Source organism: Lycorma delicatula, chromosome 12 (assembly GCF_047948215.1).
Source record: "Lycorma delicatula isolate Av1 chromosome 12, ASM4794821v1, whole genome shotgun sequence".
In the NCBI taxonomy this organism is placed as follows: Eukaryota; Metazoa; Arthropoda; class Insecta; order Hemiptera; family Fulgoridae; genus Lycorma; species Lycorma delicatula.
Window position 1 is genome coordinate 73,321,620 of NC_134466.1, and position 19,121 is coordinate 73,340,740.

The 19,121-nt window shown below is 30.3% G+C and overlaps 1 protein-coding gene across 2 annotated transcripts in view; it reads right to left on the reverse strand.

Annotated features, from left to right (window-relative positions):
* LOC142332854 (alpha-amylase 3-like) overlaps positions 1–18,585 on the reverse strand; it is a 40,248-nt gene extending 21,663 nt beyond the window's left edge. The window contains exons 1-3 of one of the 2 annotated variants that reach the window (XM_075379522.1): positions 18,403–18,585; positions 10,243–10,440; positions 7,023–7,163 (exon numbers count right to left, since the gene is read on the reverse strand). In XM_075379522.1, the coding sequence (XP_075235637.1) occupies positions 7,023–7,163; positions 10,243–10,426 (325 nt within the window). In that variant the 5' untranslated portion in view covers positions 10,427–10,440; positions 18,403–18,585. The remainder of the gene's footprint in view (positions 1–7,022; positions 7,164–10,242; positions 10,441–18,402) is intronic. The other variant, XM_075379523.1, reaches the window with a different exon arrangement.
* Between the last annotated feature and the right edge of the window lie 536 nt (positions 18,586–19,121).

The window sequence follows — 19,121 nt, forward strand, 5'->3', positions numbered from 1 at the left end:
AAAAACAAATTGAACTGAAAAACACATTCAAACTAACAGACATTTGTCATTCTATTATCCTTTTCACAAAATGATGATCCCTGTAAAGACTGCTGACATTGCACGGCTTTTAACATTACCATCTTTGTTATAGTGGAATAACGTCAAAAGAAGTGAAAGTCATCGGGATATAGAGGGATGAACCATTTGTTCCAGCCAAATTATGCGATGAGTTTATGGGTTTGGGTGGTGGCAGTATGTGGCTGAGAATTATAAATTGCTGTAACACTGAAACAGAGTATAAGGATTACATGCCGCATCACTATACTAATCTGCCAATAACCTCTGTTGGTTTCATATTTGTTGCATTCAAAAACAAATAACAAAGAACAGATTCAAAAAAAAAAAATAACAGCATGTTTCACAGTATGCGGATCATTCAATTATCTTATGTAGTTAAATGTACAAAACAAACTGTAAACAGAAACCTCTTCATCTATGATTGTATCTGTACAAGGTAATAAATTAAGAAATTCAGTGCACATCTACACAGGTATGAAAAGAAGTCTAGCAGTCATATTTGGAAATGACACTTACTTCCTGAACATGTTTCAGACTTAAGTGTTTCCTGCTTTTAACAATCGTGGAACTGAAAACAGTACCAAGGGAGATGTTAATAATTAGCCTTAGTAGGCCCATTGAAGAATAATTTTGTTAATGTTAAAGTCTCCCTCTATGAATCATGAGACCTTGCCGATGGTGAAGGGGCTTGAGTGTTCAGTGATACAGAGTAGCTGGACCAGAGGTGCAACCATATCGGAAACGTATCTTTTGAAAGCTAGACTAAAGAATGATTCCTGAAAGAGAGCAGCAGCTCTTTCAGTAGTTGTTAAGGGCGTAGGTCAGGAGGACTTATAAAGCCCTCCTGACTTAACAGCTATATAAACGTCACTCAATTTTCTTGAGTACTGCGCAGCTGAAAGCAATGGAAAACTGGGGTGTCAACAAAACTGTTTATATAGGTGACTGAATTAACATGTAAAAAAAATAAGATGTTGTTTTCATCACTAAATTCACAAATTTTAATGAGTTCTTTTGGCACTGTACCATACACAGTCTTATGACACTCTTCATTCACATAAATTACTACGGAATACTGTTTTTCCATTATTTTACGAGAAATTACTTGAAAATAATGTAAAACTGTGTTTAAAATTTGCAAATATAATATTATTAAGTAAAACTTATTTATTTAATAAACACTTCCAAACACAGAATGAAATTTGAGACACTGTAAAGTTATGAACTCATCACTGACTAATGTCAGACTGACCGGTCTGTAACAGCAAAGCTAAATGATGCAACATAACAGCATATTGCAACATGAATTTTCCTGACGACTGGAAATGACTTCAAGCACCTGTTATAACATGAACATTGCAGTTGAATGGTTCAAACAAGTCTATTTCAACTACTGTAATAAGTACAAAAATATTAAAGTGCCAAGAAAACAAGAAACCCCCTTGGAGCACTTATTTGGTAAGTCAAAATGGTATCACTTTTAACAACTTTTTTATTTGCCATAAACATCTACAAAAACACTGCAAGTTGTGCAAATTTGAGATCTTTATCACCAGCTAAGCCCAGAGTTATATGAAGGCAAAATTTGAATTTTTTTTAAAATTAGTTTTCAAAAATTCATAAAAATTTAGGGATAAGTATATCACCACTAATATTTATGATAAAACTGCTAACATATACCTACATATAAATTGAAGAATTTGCGATGCATTCATCATATGCTTTTTTATAATATTCGTCCTTGACACTTTCTTGTACGATATCAAAAGTGAAAATTAGATCGGTCATTTGTTTACATGATTTGTCCAGATTACTTGTCTCAGCTATTAGGATGTCTACCTCTACATACAAATAATTGTTGTTTCTCTCCAATGTAATTATCTTATTGTCTTTGTTATGATCAGATTTGTCCCTCCATTCTTATTTTCAAGTCTTCGACTGTCTTTTCGAGGCTTTCCAAATCTATGTAATTCGTTGAATTCTCTCCTCATATTTTCCAACTTCCGTCATGACGTTTCATGATCGTATTTGTAAATTTGTCCAGAAATTTGTAGATATAACTTTGAGCTCTTCTCTTCTTCGTCACAAAAAATTAATGGGGAAACAGATTCTCCATGTTTCAATCTAATAATGATATATAAACTAATAGAACTGAAGACTTTTGTGTAAAGTCACGTTCGACGTTTAGAAAAATAAACTAACGACGGATTACAGCTCACTCTCTTTCTTACAGCTGATAATTTTTGCAACAGCCAAAAAAATGAGTCAGTGGTATTGACCAAAACTAGGATAGGTAAAAAGGGCAGGACAGGTATAAAGGAAATTTTTATTTCGATATTTGTAACAAAGTGGGGGGGTGGAATTTTTTTCTTTAGCAAGGGTATTCCCTTTTAGGAAAGGGTGATGATTTTCTCCTTACATCTCTGACTGGTTCTGACCATCTGTACGATGTCAAGGATGCTGCATTATTGAGCAGATTTTGTAAGAAAGCAGTGAGTAATACGCCGTATTTTCTATTTTTCCAATAAAACCATTGAACACGATTTATTCATTAAGATCATTCAAGAGAAATTTGAATATTTTTATACAGGCCTATGGGGGATAGATTTCAATCATAAAAAAAAATCGTAATGCGCCATGGTTGCTACCTCCACGGTGGTATTGAAACGTAACCATATCAATAATCTTGAAGAAACATATATATATATATATATATATATATATATATACTTTAATAACAGGCCATTCATTGAATGTTTTGACTTACATCCAGCTTATTAATATTAAAACAATAATTAATGCACTTAATTTTTAGTCTATATTACATAAAATGTCGTTAATTTGGATTCTGTCATTTGAGACATTTCCATCAGAATCACGTGACAGAATGCTATCATATCATATTGGTATGTTAGAAAATTTAAAAAGAAATGGATAGGATAAATGTAGATGTAGTAGGAATTAGTGAGGTTGGGTGGGAAGAGGAAAACAACTTTTGGTCAGATGATTTTAGAATAATTAGCTCAGCTTCAAATAATGGGCAGGCAGGAGTAGGTTTCATAATGAACAAAAAGATAGGGAAAAGAGTAGAGTATTTCAAAAAGCATAGCGATAGAATCATTGTAATAAGGATAAAATCAAAACCTAAACCGACAACGATTGTTAACGTCTACAAGCGCCCATGATGATGATGAGGTAGAGTGTGTATACGAAGAAACTGATGAAGCAATTAAACACAGAAAAGGAAATGAAAATTAATAATAGTCGGAGATTGTAATGCAAGCATTAGAAAAGGCAAGGAAGGAAATATAGTGGGTGAATACGGGCTGGGCAAAAGGAATGAAAGAGGGGACCGACTTATAGAGTTTTGCACGAAGTATAATTTAGTAATTGCCAACACCAGTTTAAAAATCATAATAGAAGAATATACACATGAAAAAAGCCAGGCAATACTGCAAGGTATCAGATAGATATCATGGTTAAGCAAAGATTTAAAAATCAACTCGTTGACTGCAAAACTTACCCTGGAGCAGACATTGATAGCGACCATAATCTAGCGATAATTAAATGTAAATTGGAGTTTAAAAGCCTGAAGAAAAAGTGTCAGATGAATCAGTGGAATTTAGAGAAGCTTGAGGAAAAGGAGGTAAAGATTTTTGAGAAGGACATCGCAAGAGGTCTGAGTAAAAAAGATAAGGTAGAAAATGTAGAAGAAGAATTGAAGAGTGTTAAAAAGGAAATTCTTAAATCAGCAGAAGCGAACTTAGGCAGAACAAAGAGAACTGGTAGAAAACCTTGGGTTTCAGACAATATATTGCAGCTGATGGATGAACATAGAAAATAAAAGCAACTATCAACAATTAAGAAATACTATAAACAGGAAGTGCAAACTAGCGAAAAAAGAGTGGATTAAAGAAAAGTGTTCAGAAGTGGAAAGAGAAATGAACATTGGTAAAATAGATGTAGCATACAGGAAAGTTAAGGAAACTTTTAGGGTATATAAATTTAAATCCAATAATGTGTTAAAGATGGTACACCGATTTATAATACGAAAGGTAAAGTCAATAGCTGGGTGGAATACATTGAAGAGTTATATTGAAAATGGTGTTATAGAGGAAGAAGAGGATGAAATGGGAGAAACAATACTGAGATCTGAATTTAAAAGAGCATTAAAAGATTTGAATGACAGAAAGGCTCCTGGAAAAGACGGAATACCTGCAGAATTACTGCACAGTGCACGTAAGGAAGCAATAGAGAGTACACAAACTGGTGTGTAATACTTACGAAAAAGGGGAAATTCCATCACACTTCAAAAAGAGTCCAATTGTCATGATACCAAAGAAATCAGGGGCAGATAAATGTGACGAATACAGAACTATTACCTTAACTACTGATGCATCAAAAATCTTAACTAGAATTCTGTACAGAAGAATTGAGAGGAGAGTGGGAGAAGTGTTAGGAGAAGACCAATTTGGTTTCAGGAAAAGTATAGTGACAAGGGAAACAATTTTAACACTCAGATTAATAGTAGGGAAGATTAAAGAAAAACAAACCATTATACTTGACATTTATAGACTTAGAAAACATAGATTGAAATAAAATGTTCAGCATTTTAATAAATTTAGGGTTCAAATACAGAGATAGAAGAACAATTGCTAACAGTAATAATAAAAAAGGAAGTCCAACAAGGATGTTCGCTATCCCTATTACTTTTTAATCTTTACATAGAACTAGCATTTAATGAAGTAACAGCACAAGGTGAAAAGATAAAGATGCTACGATTTTCTAATGATATAATAATTCTAGCTGAGAGTAAAAAAGATTTAAAAGAAACAATGAATGTCATGAATGAAATCCTACGCAAGTACTGGATGAAAATAAACAAGAACAAAACAAAAGTAATGAAATGTATTAGAAATAATGTAGATGGACTGCTGAATATAAAAATAAAAAGAGAAAAGATTATAGAGGTAGAAGAATTTTGCTATTTGGGAATTAGAATTACTAAAGATAGATGAAAGAGGAACGATATAAAATGCTGAAGAGCATAGGCGAAACAAACTTTCAGTTAGAAATATAATTTGTTTACATCAAAAATTAATTTAAAAGTCAGGAAAACATTTCTGAAAGTATATGTTTAGAGTGTAGCTTTATGTGGAAGTGAAACTTGGACGATCGGAGTAGCTGAGAAGAAAAGATTAGAAGCTTTTGAAATGCGGTGCTATAGGAGAATGTTAAAAATTAGATGAGTGGATAAAGTGACAAATGAAGAAGTACTGCGGCAATTGATGAAGAAAGAAGCATTTGGAAAAATATAGTTAAAAGAACAGACAGACTTATACAGGCCACATATTAAGGCATTCTGGAATAGTCGCTTTGATACTGGAAGGACAGGTAGATGGGAAAAACTTTGCAGGCAGGCAACATATGATATATGTAAAACAAGTTGTTAGGGATGTATGACGTAGGGGGTATACCGAAATGAAACGATTAGCACTAGATAGATGGGAATCTTGGAGAGCTGCATCAAACCAGTCAAATAACTGAAGACAAAAAATAATAAAAAACACTAAAGTGAATTTATGCTATAATTACTTATTTTAGCTTTACATATACACATTAAAGGTTCCTAAAATTACAGGCTATTGTTAAAACGAAGAAAAATTAATTTTTAAGAAAATTAAAAAATTTACTCATCGGTGAGATAGAGTTTATCTTTATCCTAACAATGCTTCAGTAAGTAAAAAACATGTTTTAATCTGGTTTGAAACAGTCAAAATTAGAAAATGTATAAATATTATTTTTGCAGATTTTATTTTATTTATATTATAATTATATTATATTTTATTCATAAAAAAAATTCTTCTGTCTTATTCAAGTCAAAGGTGTAAAAAAAGAATTAACATCTTTTAAGATGATAGGATGAAATATCAAATCAAACAATTTATAACTTTAAATTCTTAGGGGCAAGGGTTTTTAATGAAATACTATTTTAGTGATTTTTCAAACATGTTATTTCAGTTAATACTGCTGCTAACATTTTCTTTTATAAACTAAAAAAAAAAAATAACAATAACATGCCTGAGTCAAATTTCATTATATTGCCTTCAAGATAAAATAACTCTCAACTTTTCTTTATTCTTTCATCCAGTTAAAAAAAGTAATTAATAGAACAATCCCCATATTCCAAAAAGATATGATATTCCTAAAGATTAAAAAGTTCCTGAGAGATTAATCTAAACAGATATTAAAACATGAATGCAGTCTGGTAACCAGTATTTCGGTAATCTTTCTCACAACACCCCAAAACACTAAGTACCACAAAAATCTAAAGGAGCCATATTTTAATTCACTGACTGCCAATCCTGTAACATTTTGTATATGCGATGTGTCTGTGAGAAACCAAATCCATAAATAAAGGAACTGATATTTGATCACACTGTGTCGATTCCTATTCTTCATTTTAAATTGGTGCCTTCTAGTGTTCCCAACATATTTCTATAGTTATATTGGTATAAATATTTTACAAAGTAATGAAATCAAGCAAATTGTGGATATATTTCAAACCTTTGTTTTGACAGACACCACTGTTCAGGATTGAGGTTATTCATATATCTTTGTGATGAATTTTTTCGTGATAATAAATCTTTTACTGAAGCAGAGATTCTGTTCAAATACAAAAAATGAAAAAAGGTGTGAAGCATATGGTATTTTTTATATTTTATTTTTATTACTTCTGCATGTCAGTCGAGTTTTTTATTTTTTTAAATTAATTTTAATGTAGTTAAAAAAAAATGTATGCAAAAAATACTTCAAAAAAGAAACTCAGCACTGATGAATATTTTCTTAAAAAACCAGACAGTTAATGGGTTAATAATTTTTCTCTGTTAACAACCATAAATTCAAATGAGGGAATAAAACAGGGCTAAAGAGAAAAATAGAATAAGTAATTTATAGTATACCTTTCTCTGATGGCTTTTCAGGAGTTGAACTGGCATTAAGTACAGCATAATCAGATGTATTTATATCTGTTCCGATAGCTGGCAGTGAACCAATGTCTGTGTCAATACTGCTTGGACTCAGTTGTCTTTCATACACCAGAACTAATAACAAATTATATTCACATAAATAAGTACAAATTGTACATAAAATAAACAACTTTTTTTGAGCTGATAACGAATATTATATAAGCATATATTTCTCCTAATTTTACTCTTTAATGTTGTTGAATAGGTTCTGAGCCAAGTCAGTAAACCAACCTGATGGAAAAATCATTCTTTCTCATCATTGATCTCTTTTTTATACATGCTAAGAATGCTAGGACCTGAAGAACCAACAGATCCTTCGTAACTAGGAGTGCTTAGGCCGGGACTCAGGGATTCCGTTTCCTGTTTGGTGACAGCACAATCGACCTTATGGTTGAATATCAATCAGGTAAAGCTGGACCCCCCCAAAAAAAATCCTGAATGAAATTTCATTTATTAAATTATCTTTTCAATTAAAACACATTTATACTGCCACAGAGCAGCCAGAAAATAAAAATTCATTTTTAACTTTTACACAAGTTGGATCCCATTTATAACCCTATATTTGTTACCAATTTTTCAAAGAAAAGTATGGTATTTCTTTCAGTTTCATGGTGCGAGTAGGGGGTGAAAATGAATTTTCTTTACATTTTGAGGTATGCAGACAACGAAAATACCATTCACTTAAACGAGGGTTTCCTTATATATTTATATAATTCTTATATTTATATAACATATTCCTTATTTATTTATATATAGGCTATGAATAAACGTTTGTGGCCTGAAAATCTCAATAACTACTAAATAGGTTTCACTGAAATTTAGAAATGCTATAGTATTGTATCTGAAGTTGTGCATGTTAAAACATGATGAAAATTGGTTGAGTCGTTCTTGAGTTACACTCAATTCAAAATTGAAAACAAAGTTTTATCAAATTAAACTTATTTCATAATCACTTTCCATGCAATGTTGAATCACAGCTGATTTCTTTGGTCTTTTATATATATATATATATATATTATATAATGCAGTATACTTATAATTTAAATATGTATTTTACCTTAAGGGTAATATGCAGTTTGTATTAATGTCTTATCTGATCTGAAATCCATTTTCTTGCATGATATTCTGAAGTAAGGATATTTTACTGACTTTAACAAAATTTTGTGAATTATTTTCTGTATACTGTCACTGGTTTTTCTAGTAAAACAGTGAGCTAAACTATATCTTTAATGAACTCTATTTCTCCCTGAGGTTTACTTACAGCCACTGACCAGAAAATAAGAGCCTCTAAATCAGTCCACAGGCTACTACGTACCAAGATGCTAAATCAGTTCCTACCAGATACCAAGGTTGCATGGGTTTTCTTTCCAAGGTTTGGTATCCTCAGTAAAAACCTAGTACGATCAGGACTGCTGAACCTATAAAACTGATATTGGGGAAGAAGACATCATAAAAAAGGAAAAGGAATGGTCAGTGAAAAAGGTTGATATAATTTCAGGGTAGATGGGGAAGTTTATTACTGTCCATGCAAGTTATGTTGTAACTGATTGATGATATAAAAGGAGCAGCTGAAATGTAATTCACACTGGAACATACAGGAGAACAAAATGTTACTCAAAGTTGACAGGTACTGCCATCTTTGGTTTCATTTCCCTACTAATTCCAAACTGACCCATTCACTCTCATTTTCTGTCAGTTGCCATTGCTATGGAGTGAAATATACCTGATATGTCAATGCTTCTAAAACAACATACATGATTGAATTTTTAACAGCAGAAAAGTGAACACTGGTGATGTTCATTGTTGTCGAAAAGCCAATCTGGCAATAAAACTGTCGATTGAAGTACTGTTAGCATGTGGGCAATAACATTTTGCGCATCAGAATTTAGTAAAGTGAATATCGAGAATGAAACTTGCAGTAGAAAACCAGTAGTAGTAACTAATTAGAAGCACCAAAAGGAAGTGGATGAATCGATTCAGAATGATTGTCGTATAACATAACAGTGCACCACCACTCAGACAGCGTATCGAAAGAATGTGTAGGATGCATTATTGCATAAATGGGCTACTATAAAATCTGTTCAGGGTGGGTGCCATTCAAACTCACAGAAAAAACTAACACGAAAAGAGCATTGTGAAACAGATTCTGAAGCATTATTGTAATAAAGGAGATTACTTCTATTTCAATATTTTGATAGGGGAGGGGAAAAAAATTGGTGCATCATTACAGCCCAGAAGAAAAATAGCAGAGCATGAAATACTGGTACCATGGTCGGCCAAAATCAAAAAATTCCAAACACAACCCTCTGCAAAAAATATTTTCTTGATAGTGTTCTGTGATTCCAAACATTTGAACATGACTGACTATCTGGAAGCCTGTAAAGATTGTAAATTCTGTGCAATTTATAATAATTAAAACACCATAGGGGAGATCTGAGTCGTATTCGACAATCCACAAAACCTATATATAATTGTGCAACTTGATAATGCTTAACCATCTGCACATCACATGCAATTGTTATGATTAGTGTTAAGTTGAAATTCAACTTATTCCATATTCACCACCATACTCACCAGATTTGGAACCCTGCTATTTTCACTTATTTCTGCAATTAAAGAGGGATATTAAGAGTATTCATCTCACCATGGATGGATGAACTGAAGGACTCAGTGAGGTTATGGATCAAGTAAAGATAAACAGCATTCTTCATTGATGGAATGAGAAAACTAGTTCACCACTGGAAAAAGCTGTAAATGGTGACTAAATGGAAAAATAAATGTTAAGTTTTTGAAGCAATTAAAATGTACTTTTATAACATTTTTTTTTTTCATTTGTTTGTTATGAGTGACTGAATTACATTTCAGGCACATCTCATATCAACTAGATTCAAAGTTATTGCCGGTCTCCGTGGCGCGAGTGGTAGCGTCTCGGCCTTTCATCCGGAGGTCCCGGGTTCGAATCCCGGTCAGGCATGGCATTTTCACACACGCTACAAATCACTCAGCTTCATCCTCTGAAGAATGCCTAACGGTGGATCCGGAGGTTAAATAAAAAAAAAAAAAGATTCAAAGTTATTAATTTTTAAATTGATATTTAAAAATGAATAAGGTATTCACGATTTAATATACAATAGAATAAGTTTATCTAAAGTACCTTGATTATTTTCAAGCGCTAATGGATGATTAAAATTATGGTGTGTTGGTGGTGATGGAGTCAGTAACGGATAAGTTGATGCAGATTCTTCATCCACTAATATAAATTCTGGTGAAGGCGCAGCAGGTGTAAATAATGGATCAGTGTTGGTAACGTTTACATTTAGGCTAGCCAGTTCAGCCATGGTAATGAGTATACCTGTAATAATAAAACTGGTTATGGTACTGCAGAATCACCAACAGTGAGGTATGATTTTTTTGATTGATTTAATTCCAAAAGTAAGGTACATTTGAAAAATTTATTCTAATTATTTATTATTAAGTACAAAAAACAAGCTTATTTTCTTATTTATTAAAACACACTTCCAAGGAGTTGAAAATTTTTCTCAACTACTTTTAAATATCCTTTTATTTCACTTTCATCTTCAATCAAATTGAACATTTTTTCCTTCAACTGATGGAAATCACACATTGTAAGGTCAGAGGGATATAAAAGCAGAGCTCAGGAATTTCCTAATCTATTTTTTCCTGATGTATTCTCACAATATCATGGGGAATTACATTATCATAAAAAGCCTGACGCTTTAGGGAGCATAAAAGCACATTTCGAATCAATAAATTTTTTCCTTTTTGTATGAAATTTAACTGTAATGATCAAAATTAACTATTAACTAATTTGGTAATCGATTCAACAAACAAGATGGTTCTCTTGACCTATAGTGTGTTGTCATAAATTTATAATCTATTGGATTCTGGAAATTTAAAAGCCTTATTTCTTTCTGCAATATCGAGGGAAATTCTGCGATATCTCCAATGAAATACTAAGGGATTCTTGATAATGGGGCTGGTTGATCAAAGAAATAATCACTTTCGGTGTTGTATTGTTTTGTCAAGTTTTTAAGTATTCATGGAGCTGATTATTTCTGGTAATCAAGAATCTCATAACAATCCAACAATAAATATTGAGTAACATAATATTTGTAGTTAACACTGTATGAGATTGGCGATTTCATTGTATGGTTCTTATTAAGTAGTAATCGACTTGTTTACAGAAAATGACACTTGAGAGAATGCCATTTTCTGTAAACAAGAGAGAAGGTCTATTGAGAAATAGACACTTGAAGAAGTCTTTTATGGATGTTTTTATTTTGCATTCTGAAAAGTAATAATTGATCTTACTTCTACACTTTGAATGTACAAATGTAAATGAAGTGTAGTCTTATACAGTCTCAGGTCGACCATTCTGGAGATATGTGGTTAATTGAAACCCGACCACCAAAGAACACCAGTATCCATGATCTAGTATTCAAATCCATATAAAAATAACTAACTGCCTTTACTACGATTTGAACCTTATAACTCTCAACTGTTAATAACTCTCTTACTTCTACACTGTAAATTTTCAAAGACATTTTGAAGATAGCCTACGCAAACGGTACAGTAGGATATACGTATTGCTGAGAAAATGTGAATACAGTAGCTTTTTTATTCCATATAAATTTTTCAAGTAAACTATAAAAATTCAAATATGTTTGTTAAAGATATGTAAATAGAACCATCTAAATTAGAAGGATCTAAAGCTTGCACAGATACTTAATTTTTGGCTATTAAGAGGCTGTAATTTCTAAGTTTTAGCCTTGGGTAAAACTAAATATCAATGCTGAAAAGACAAAATTAAAGGTAAGTGAAACAAGCCTACCTAGGAATAGAACAAGAAAAATGGGAAGAAAAGGTAAAGATAAAATAAAATAAAAAATACAAATATAGTGTAGAAAAGACTACAATGGTAAAACTACTTTATCGGAATATCAAAGTTCTTATTAACAAATTAATACCTTCCTATTCAGATTTTAATCACAGATATGCTTAGCATTTTACACACGGAAAAATTCATCTCTCATCGAAAAATAAAATTTTTTCTTTAATTAAATGTCAGTTGGTAGGTAGTGAATGAATAAATAAATACTGATATACAACAAAAATGTAAACATGCATCAAATGATAAAAATTAATAAACCACTTACAGGTAATACAAAAATAGATACTGTATTTGGGAAGGGAAATTATAAAAAAAAAAAAAAAAATATATATATATACACACACAGTATATTTTGTAAAATCAATTCTTCCTTTATTATCTAATATTACTTTATTTTCTGTAATATTTCTTACCTTATTAGTTCTTCATCTGTACATCAAAAGCGTTTTCAAGGATTTTCCTTCATTGTCAGTTGATCAAAAAATTAAAAACTTTAAAATTATACATTAAGAAATTAAAATTATCGCATATATAGTGTAAAACAGGAGTCGGCAATGTGGCGCCTGTGGGAGCCATGGCACCCTTAATGAGATTTTTATATGCCCTCACTATATTTCACACCTATTAAGCCCAATAACATATCGTTATCACACATATATAAGACAATTTAATTGCGCAAGCTGTCTCAGCAAATAGCAATCAAGGTAAAATGACACAATTGCCACATAGCATATAGGAATATTCTCACTTCTGATAAATTTGATAGTATGTTATTATCGTATTTTGAGTGTTATTATTATTAACTATATTTTATTATTTATGTAGTATTAGTAACCACATCATGTAAGATAGTTGCGATTTTCACTATTAAATTCGTATCGTACTGGTTAAACAGATTTTATAAATAACCCATCATGAATAATTGTAAAAGAAAAAGAATTTATTACTTTAATGTTGATTAGGAAGAACAATTTTGTTTTATTGACTTTAAAGGCAAATGTATCTGCTTATTGTGTAATAATGTGGCGCCCCAAATAACTTTTGAATTTATTTTGTGCCCTTACTGACAAAAAGGTTACCTACCTCTGGCGTAAAATATCCAATCCAAAATTAAAATGAGATTAAAAATTAAACATTCTTCATAACAAATTTTTTTTTAAATTTTCCAATACATTCCTGTGCAGCCACTACATACAATACTGTACTAATATTTTATGAATTTTTCTTAATATTTACAAATGTCCCACTATCTATAACAGCATTGATAAGAAAATCACACTCTGCAGATTAATCAAGCTGAATTTTTGTCTATATTTGTGTATATAATATTTTTCTAAAATATCCAGTTTTTTACCATTATTATAATTTTATTTTGTAATTTCAATTATTTTTAAATTTGTTTCTAAATCAGTAATGAATATTTTGTTAACTATTAAATGGTCGGCAACATTAGAAAAACCTGACTTAGTGTTTTTATAATATCTAAAATGTTCTGCAAACCTTGCCCTAAATGATCTATTAGTTTTCCCGATATAAATAATATTAATTTTCTTAATATGTACCCTAGTATCGCTATAAATCAAACTATTTGTATAATAAAAAATAAACTGAAATATAATAATGAGGACCCAAAATTTATCGATAATATTATTATCATTAGGAACATATGTCAACAGAATTATTTTGAATTTAATAATGTATATTACATACAAGAGAATACTTTACCTATGGGATTTCCTTTGTCGGCCATTATGTCTGAAATTTATTTACAAGAATTTGAAAATAAAATAGTTTATGATATTACTCATACACACAAATTTCAATTATGGGTTCAATATGTTGATGACATCTTGGAAGTTTTTGAGCCTGTTATAAATAATTAACATCTTATAATTTTGAAAAACTCAATTCGTGTCATGACAGTTTAAAATTTACATTTGAGACGGATAATTTCAGAAAAATAAGTTTTTTGGATGATATGGAAATTAATAAAAAAAAAAAAAATTGTCCGTACATAGGAAGTCAACAGCAAGTAAAATAACTATTAACAGAAGATCAAATCGCCCTTGGTTACACAAAATTAATATATTTACAAAGATTGAATACAGAAATAATATCATAAAAAGTATTGCAGTAAGAAATGGATATAGCACCTCATTAATTGATAACATTTATAAAAAACAAAGGTTAAAATCTATTAATACAACATTGAAACCTATAAATAATAAACACTGCAGTGACAATATCTATATAAAATACTCTAATAATGTTATTGAAAGTTTAATTAATATTTATAATGATAAAAAATATAAACCAGCGTACAAGTCAAACAATCATGTAATAAGACATTTAAAATTCCATAATGATGATTATGATTCTAATAATTTATTTGGTATCTATAAAATAACATGTAATGACTGTAAAAAAATTTATTTGGGAAAACTAATAGATAGTTTAGTGCAAGGTTTGCAAAACATTTTAGGCATTATAAAAACACTAAGTTAGAATTTTCTAATGTTGCCGACCATTTTTAATAGTTAACAAACATTCCATTACCGATTTAGAAACAAATTTAAAAATAATTGAAATTGCAAAAGAAAATGATGATAAAAAACTAGATATTTTAGAAAAAATATTATATACACAAATATAGACAAATATTCTGCTTGATTACTCTGCAGACAGAGTTTGATAACACTTTTCTTATCAAAGCTGCTATAGATAGCAGGACTTTTCTAAATATGACGTAAAATTCATAAAATATTAGTACAGTAAAGTATGTAGTTGCTGGCCACAGGCATGTATAGAAAAATTTAAGAACTTTTTTATTATTAAGAATGTTTAATTTTTGACTGCATAATTAACACTATATATGCAATAATTTTAATTTCTTAATATATAATTTTTTAATGTGTAATTTCAAAGTTTTTAGTTTTTTGATCAATTCTGTACTATGGTGGATTGGTGAGTTTTACTTTTAGTCTTTAATTTAATACATTATATATATATATATAAATAAGAGGAGAGGGAGAGAGAGAGAAACCAAAAATGGGTACATATTTAAAAATTATATTTTAAACAACATAAACATAAAACATCGTTATACCAACAGATGTAAATAAGGATACTATACAGATACGCATTTTAGGTGTTAATAAACAAAAAATAAAAGCAATGTACTTTCATGCATGTTATTATTATTTAACAGGACATTTCAAACAGTTTTCTTACCAACAATTTTCTTAACAACAATTATTAACTTCAAACAAGTTCCACATGAGCATATTTTATGGGGCGTAATGTGTCTAGACGATATTCAATTTCATACCACACATTACGAAGAATATCTGTAATTATTACATTAATTACACCTTTGATTCTTCTTTTTAGTTCAGTGATATTGACAACCTTCGTTGCGTAAACCCCGTAAAACAGAAATTGAGTGGCTAATGTGAAGGAATTGAGGTAACCAGGAATTGGTCCATCACAGCCGATCCAATGTTGAGGAAATTGTTCATGTAAACCTAGGTACGTTTATACACCATCTTATTGGACGTAAACGTTAAATCGCTGGTTATTTATGATACTGCATACACCTGTAACATGTCTAGATAACTAACACTAGTAACCTTTACCATGGCGAAGAAGAATGGTCCGATCATTTCATAAGCAATCGATGCACCAAACATTAATTTTTGAACTGTCATGTGTTTGTCAAACAGGATGAGGGTTCTCGCTACCCCAAATCCAACAATTATAACCTTAACAGGAACAGAAATAGAAAAAAATGAAATGATTATCTTTCAACACTTTATCATGAATGTCCATGGCAGAATTGTAACAGTGTGGTTTATCGTCATCTTCAATTGCACGCACCGACTAAATTTTGTGTGGATAAAGTTTTAGGTGCTTGTGAACCTAATCTTTAAAATTATCTACTGCTGTAATCCTAGATCTAATCTTGCACAATGAGTTGATTTACTTGGGCTTCTCTGAAGTTTCTCTTAATCCATAACTTCCTCAAAGATAGGTCTGCCAGCAGCTTTTTTGTATTACACCTCCTGTTTCGTTAAACTGCAAGTACCAGCAATAAATCCAATATTAATAGTTTTTATTAAGAGAAGCATGGCCGTAAACGAAAACGTCTGCAATCAGTAATAACAGATCCACTTTCATGAAACCATAGTACACTCATTGCTTTCTCCTCCACAGTAGCCACTGCTCAACTGACGTTATTTAGTTTTAGTGTGTTCATTCACACAACTCAATAACTCTAGTGCCAACAATAATGTTTGAAAATAATAAACGTGCGCTATACTGCTTTATTAATTTTTTATTAACCCCTAAAATGTACTGAATAGTTAATGTTCTCCTGTCCATCCTTATGCTTATGCTTTAAAAGAACAAGTGATCACAGACATTCATATACACATACAACCACAACCAAGGAAAGTAGAAACAACAGTTCATCACCAAATAAATTAAAGATAGGACAATGGTACAGTCTATGACCAGAAAACATACAGTTCAAAAGATCTCCTAAAAGATAAGATTTAACTAGTCAAAGGCAAATAAAGCAATTTACACGAATAAAGTGTATCTTGAATTTGTTATAAGCGTGCAAAAACAGAGTATTAAAAACAAATTTATAACAATTCAAGAGAACATACAACCCAAAACTAATGTTTAATACATCTTGCAATATATTTGATACAGTCTCTGTGAAAGGTGATTATTTTGCTATGATTGTACATGTGACAGCCAAAGCACAAATAATATACAAACATTTGAATTTATAGTTTTGCAAAGAATATGGATATTGAATACACAAACACTTATGAATAAATAACCTCCAAAATGATTTTAGGAGTAATTTTTGTAAATGGACAGAACCAAATAAATCTGGTATTTGCAAGTTATTTCAGGACTTGGTCCATGAAACAGTATTATAAATTAAATTTTGGTTCTACATGATGCTACTCTGCAAAACAGAGAAAATGTCATTGTTATTTTCTCTACAAAAGTCACTCGTCAAACTTTTTCAACATACTGGTCATTTTTTCTGTGTTGTTTACAAGACTATAAAAAACTGAACTTAAGCATTTATGATCGCATTAAATTCAATTAGTTGCAAAATTGAAAAGTATGTCTTTAGACTAGAAGGTTTAGGAATTTTGTTTGAAATGTTATACATGTTTCAGACAAATTTTAGTGTTTGATTGCAGCATGGTTTCCATTTTTTACATTAAAACACAAAGCAGTAGAGTATAAGTTTGAAAAGCCCAGATTCTCTGTCTATGAAAATCAGTATAGGGTGTGAAATTTCTTATTAAATTTGAAATAGTGGTTACAGTGAGGTGGTGTAACATGCTACATTGTCAATTCAAATCTTGCCGCAACTGTATAACTTCTAGCAGGCTACTTACTGCCTTCATATTCCCTGAACCTCTCATCCATAGAAATTTTGTTAGCAAGATCATCTAAAAGACAACACAAGCAAATACAATGGATTTGCTTGTGTTGTAGTATTATATGGCATAAAAATAAGCATTTAATAAATATAACATAATTGTTTAGATTGGTTATCGGTATGGTTAATATTAATTTATTTATTGTGCGGTTAAAATGTAAAGTAATATGATAATAAATATCATCACAAAATTAGTTATTCTGATGTTATATTAATGAAGTCTTAAATATTCTATGAACTGCTATGCCATTTTCAAATGACAATTCATATCTTACATCCATCTGGTTATGACTCCTTACATATTTTTTTCAGTGTACCCAATTATTTTTTATTTTTTTGTATAAATGGTGGAGGAGGGACTCACTTTTTTAAATATAAATTCTATAAGAATTTTATCAATATTTTAAAACAGTGATATATTTATTTTATCTGAAATGATAGTATCTAAGTAAATATTTTGTTAAACAACTTTTTTCTAATCATTTATAAATCTTTAGCATCAATAAATCTAATACAGGCAATTTCTTCCAAAATGGGTAAACATGTTATCATTACTGATACCACAGCAGGCTTCACGATTTCATTAAATATTTTGTTGTACAAGTTAGGTTATATTTTCTTTTTGTTTGTAACTTTACAAATATGTATTAGTATTTTTATGGAATTGTCTTAAATAGAATCTGGATTTAAAAACAATCGTGTATCGCAGTTTAGTCTACGAATAATATTAAAATATATATTTTTTATGAATAAGAAACGAAAAGCCGTATTAAAAAATATAAAGTAATCCAATCTTCCATTCCACCGCCATTACTTATACTGAAAGTATACCAATTATATTCATTTATAAGTTCAAAAATATTTTTCTTTGACACAGTATTATTTTTTTTTAAATCAGAACACTAAATTTAAAATTCAAAAAGGTTACCTACTTGATTAAATAGTGAGTTGTGCGCTATACTACAGATAAAATGAAATATCGTAACGAATTTGACCTTTAAGATGTAGCTGCTAATTATTTATTATTTTACTTATTGAAGAATTAATGAAAGAAACAATATATTAACGTTCTGCCGCCTGCCATTTCGTTACGTCACGGAGTATGAAATGTATTTCGGGATGCGCAATCCTCTCCACTCGCTTGCCGATGACGACTTCAGAACTACCAATCAATACCAATGAAGCGCCAAATTATAAGCATTTCGAATTGAACTTTTCTACTTTATATGGTCCTATTACTATTATTATTAAATTGTAGTTATTGGCGTAGACAACAAAGGCCAAGGTTTTATTATAAGTTATTAAAGAAATTTATAATTTAATTTAGGAATAGACACAAACTCAATTATGTGTGCACATGTATTAAAGCGTATATGATTACTTTGAAATTACAACAAAAAGTAAAAGTATGATGATTTTTAACGTAATAATTTAAAACTTAGAAGAAATTAGTAATTTTATTCAACCACAACAGATGTGAATTTCAATTAGGGAGGAATTATCATCAACTGTTTTAAAATATTTCAGAAATATTAGATTATTAGAATTAAAAAAAAAGTATTTTTTGTTCAAAATGTTTAAAATATTTCGACATAAAACATATTTATATAACTTTGTACGTCTTCAACAGTAATTCACAGATTAAATTTTA